The 2,500-nt window shown below is 46.5% G+C and overlaps 1 protein-coding gene across 1 annotated transcript in view; it reads right to left on the bottom strand.

Annotated features, from left to right (window-relative positions):
* The window catches only part of bmp16 (bone morphogenetic protein 16), an 8,399-nt gene that overhangs the window by 1,609 nt on the left and 4,290 nt on the right, over window positions 1-2,500 (bottom strand). Inside the window, exons 2-3 of the mRNA XM_060878744.1 lie at window positions 1,256-1,587; window positions 1-773 (exon numbers count right to left, since the gene is read on the bottom strand). The exon at window positions 1-773 is cut by the window's left edge and continues 1,609 nt beyond it. Coding sequence (XP_060734727.1) covers window positions 1-773; window positions 1,256-1,580 — 1,098 coding nt within the window. The 5' untranslated portion in view covers window positions 1,581-1,587. The remainder of the gene's footprint in view (window positions 774-1,255; window positions 1,588-2,500) is intronic.

Genomic DNA, 2,500 nt, shown 5'->3' with positions numbered 1-2,500 from the left:
CACCATGGCATGGCTAGACGAGTTCATGTGGTCAGTGAGGGGAAAGCGGCACTCACCCAGGCAGAAGAAGGCATCGTAACCAGTCGGTGCTACGATCCATTTATTCCAGCCGACATCTTTGAAGTCCACGTAGAGAGGATGGCGGCGGCATCTAGAGCGAGACAGGCGTTTCAGCTTGGCTGCTCGACCACCATTATTCCTCTTTACCCGTCTGTCTGTCCACACATCGTGCCAGCTTACCTGTGACCCCTGACCTCTGTGTTTTTTAGCCCTGTTTCCTCCCCTCTTACCCCTGGGGGTCTTCTTCCTTCCAAATGGAATGAGTGGTTCGCTGCGCCCATCATGGCTGTAAGTGACCAGTAGTGGTCTCTGCCGTGCCCAACTGTAATCATCTTCACCTGCTGACCTGCGCACTCTCAAGTGTCCCTCTGAGTCCATGCCCTCCACAGGGTGACTGCTATTATCTGAGGTCACTTTCAGGATAAAGGTCACTTTTCTGTCACTTTCGGACAACTGCTGAAACAGTTTTGCATTTAGAGGAAAGGCCTCCCAAGATACCGATGGTTCTCTAACTAGCTGTCGTGAATGGAGAAGTTCAGGCTCAGTGTTGCCACTGGAGACATACAGGCTGATGGTGCGAGGCTCTGAAGTCTGGTGTGTTCCTCTGCGCAAAAAACGCAGCTCTGCTGATACCACATTCTCATAGGGAGGAATAGAGGAGAGGTTAAAAGCTATATGGAACCTGTCATTCTTCTCAACAGGGTTATGAAGGTCTAAAAATGAGAGAGAAGGGAGAAAAATATTTGTTAGAGTCAGGGTTAATTACACACCAGCTGACAAGCCACAGAGTCAGAATCAAGACCAAAGTGTGAAGCAGAAGAATCTGAGTCAAATTCCAATGTCTAAGAATCTGAGTCGAGTCCAGAGTCGGGTCCAGAGTCAAGTCCAGAGTCTGGTCCAGAGTCAGGTCCAGAGTCAGGTCCAGAGTCAGGTCCAGAGTCTGGTCCAGAGTCAGGTCCAGAGTCTGGTCCAGAGTCAGGTCCAGAGTCGGGTCCAGAGTCAGGTCCAGAGTCGGGTCCAGAGTCAGGTCCAGAGTCAGGTCCAGAGTCAGGTCCAGAGTCTGGTCCAGAGTCAGGTCCAGAGTCTGGTCCAGAGTCCTAAGCTGTAAACTCAAGCAGTCTTTCACACATCACTACAATCTAATAACACTGTATTAATAGAAAAAATAGCCTCTTCACACACCAACATGTCTTACCTGCATGGTGGAAGCTGCGGACTGTGTTGGCACCTTGAACATGTTCCACAGGAAAGCTGAAGTCTGGATCTTTTACCAGATGGTACTGCTGTGCATGGAAGCGATAGAGGTCAAGGAGATACTGAGGTACCACTGCTCCTGGGTGGGGGTCTGGATAGGACTGTAGGCCCAGTCGGGTCAGGAGAAGGTTCTGGATGGTCTGGGCCAAACTGGGCTCTATAGAGATTCCCGGGTTACCATGAGAGTGACTGTAATACCCCTGGTGACCTGGCAAGGCTGGAGGTAGCAGCACAGTCATCAGAACTAGAAGACTAGCAAGGAACATTGTGGACCTAGAAAGAGAAAAGTTGACCTTAGTAAAAACAAGACTTCCTGAGGGAACGAGACGATGAAAGATTCCTCGGAAGTTCATTCAGAAGATTCCTATTTAATTTAGAGTAACGTAAATTTGAACACAAATATCTGCATGATAGTTTTATTCAAAACTAAGAAAGAAGTCAGATACACACTGAGAAAAATGACAAATTTACATTTTTACTGTCGCACTCATAGGATAATATATTCTGAGCAAAAGTAATGGCACCCGAGGATGCTGGGTCTCACCCTTTAGTTACACTCCTGATATACTGCACCTATAACACAGATTTACAACCTTTGTCTCGCTATTTACACAAAACCATAAAACTGAACCTTGGTATGTTTCTTTTGCAAATTTATTGGTGTTTATTGTGAGTGACAGTAACTGCAGAAACAGCAGCAGAGGGAAAGCAGAAGTGGAGCAGTGGATACAACAGTACACTTTGATTTAGGAGCTCAGGTATATGTTGGTTTAGTCCAGGCTTCTGCTGGAGAGCTAAATATTAAGGAAATAAAATAACCTGCGATTTCTTCTATATCTATATGAACCTTTTGGATACGTTATTCTACTGCTTTACTTTCTCTTTAGCTATAGTGCGGTGTATAGTGCAGTGTATAGTGCAGTGTATAGTGCGGTGTATAGTGCAGTGTATAGTGCAGTGTATAGTGCGGTGTATAGTGCAGTGTATAGTGCAGTGTACAGTGCGGTGTATAGTGCAGTGTATAGTGCAGTGTATAGTGCAGTGTATAGTGCAGTGTATAGTGCGGTGTATAGTGCGGTGTATAGTGCAGTGTATAGTGCAGTGTATAGTGCGGTGTATAGTGCGGTGTATAGTGCGGTGTATAGTGCGGTGTATAGTGTGGTGTATAGTGCGGTGTATAGTGCGG

This window comes from Tachysurus vachellii, chromosome 9 (genome assembly GCF_030014155.1).
Source record: "Tachysurus vachellii isolate PV-2020 chromosome 9, HZAU_Pvac_v1, whole genome shotgun sequence".
Taxonomy (NCBI): domain Eukaryota; kingdom Metazoa; phylum Chordata; class Actinopteri; order Siluriformes; family Bagridae; genus Tachysurus; species Tachysurus vachellii.
This window is presented reverse-complemented; position numbering and strand designations above follow the sequence as displayed.